Source organism: Mandrillus leucophaeus, unplaced genomic scaffold (assembly GCF_000951045.1).
Source record: "Mandrillus leucophaeus isolate KB7577 unplaced genomic scaffold, Mleu.le_1.0 Scaffold3, whole genome shotgun sequence".
Lineage (NCBI taxonomy): Eukaryota > Metazoa > Chordata > Mammalia > Primates > Cercopithecidae > Mandrillus > Mandrillus leucophaeus.
The window spans coordinates 3246604-3248482 of NW_012103142.1; the positions used below are offsets into that span (position 1 = coordinate 3246604).

At 50.8% G+C, this 1879-nt stretch overlaps 1 protein-coding gene across 1 annotated transcript in view; it reads left to right on the plus strand.

Moving 5' to 3' along the window:
• Positions 1–215: 215 nt before the first annotated feature.
• The window catches only part of MAPK13 (mitogen-activated protein kinase 13), an 11590-nt gene continuing 9926 nt past the window's right edge, over positions 216–1879 (plus strand). Inside the window, exon 1 of the mRNA XM_011986889.1 lies at positions 216–344. Within this exon, the coding sequence (XP_011842279.1) occupies positions 216–344 (129 nt within the window). The remainder of the gene's footprint in view (positions 345–1879) is intronic.

Genomic DNA, 1879 nt, shown 5'->3' on the forward strand with positions numbered 1-1879 from the left:
GTACTGACTCATAGGCCTCTTACCAGGATTAAGTGAGTTATATAAAACACTTAATGACTGGCACATGGCAAACACAAGTGTTTATTAAATGACTCTTTTACATCTAATGGGCTGACTCCTCCATTCATTCTCCACACATTTGCTGATACATTGCCATGTGCCAGAAATGAAAAGACAGATTGTCTGACCGAAATAATGGCGGGCGTTATTGTGTGATGCCGGCACCCCACCCTCACCTCAGAATGGTCTTCCAAGTTGTGCCTGAGGCTGCAGGACTGCCCGGGAGGGTTTGGGGCACAGAGTCTGGGGGCTGCAGACTCCCTAGTGTGGACCCCCGGCTTGCTGTAAGCCCCTAGCAAGTTTCTTTCCTTGTTCAGTACACCTTTTCTCTTTTTCACAAAGTGAAGCAAGTGGTCCCCGCCCCTTCCGCAGCCCCATGCCTGGGCCAGAGAGGGGTGGACAAGTCAGGCTGGGCATCCAGAGCCCTTGCAGCCATTTCCTCCCCCACCTCCCCACCTTGCTCCTCAGAGGCCTTTGTGGTTTGAGCATAGAATCTCCATCAGGCTGCACAGGCCACCAGACAGGTGGCAAGGGCCTCGATTTGTCATTGTCCTCATAGGGCCTTAGGAAGCCCACAGAAACTGTCTTCAAAGCTGCACATTTGGGCCAGGTGCAGTGGCTCACGCCTGTAATCCAAACACTTTGGGAGGCTGAAGTGGGCAGATCACCTGAGGTCGGGAATTGAAGACCTGCCTGGCCAACATGGTGAGACCTCATCTCTACTAAAAATGCACAAATTAGCCATGAGTGGTGGTGTGCACCTGTAGTCCCAGCTACTCAGGCTGCTGAGGCAAGAGAATTGCTTGAACCCCAGAGGCGGAGGTTGCAGTGAGCTGAGATGGCGCCACTGCACTCCAGTCTGGGTGCTGGAGTGAGATTCCATCTCAAAAACAAACAAACAAAAATCCTGCACATTTGAACCTGCATGCATATTTGGTATTATAGAATTAGTGCTGTTAATTTTAGGTTTAAGAATGTATTGTGGGCCAGGCGCAGTGCCTCACACCTGTAATCCCAGCACTTTCGGAGGCCGAGGCGGGTGGATCACGAGGTCAGGAGTTCAAGACCAGCCTGGCCAAGATGGTGAAACCCCATCTTGGTGTGGTGGCAGGCACCTATAATCCTAGCTACTCGGGAGGTGGAGGCAGAGAATTCCATGAACCCGGGAGGCGGAGGTTGCAGTGAACCAAGATCAGGCCACTGCGCTCCGACAGACCGAGACTAAAAATCAAAAAAAAAAAAAAAAAAAAAGTATTGTGTATATGTAGTTTTTAAAATCCTTACCTTTTAGAGATACAAAAATATTTATGAATAAAATGATATGACGCCTGGGTTTTGTCTCAAAACGATGGTGGGGGAGGAATGTAGATGAAATAAAATTGATTATGAGTTGCGGTTGCTGAGGAATCGGGGTCACGGGGGTTCATTGAACCTCCTATCAGATGTGGTCCAGAAGCCTCAGATCTGGGAGCTGGCTAGAAATGCAGACTCTCGGCTCCACCCCGGACCTACTGAGTCAGGATCCGTATTTTAATCAAATAAAATGCCCAGGGGATTCCTGAGCACACTGAGTGTGAGAAGCGCTGGCTTACTCTGTTCACTTCTTTTCTGCATGTTTGACATTTTCCATAATTAAGAGGTTGTGGGGTTTTGTTTTGCTTTCCTGTGTCTTCACAGTCACGAGGAGCTCTTCCTACGGAGACCAGGGCTGGAGGGAGCTGGGAAGCGCTGCCTCCCGGCTCCTGCCTCCTGCTTGGACCCACTAGCCCCGCCGCTGGCCGGCGCTCGGTCAGGAGGCACCGGGTTCCCGCAGGGCAGC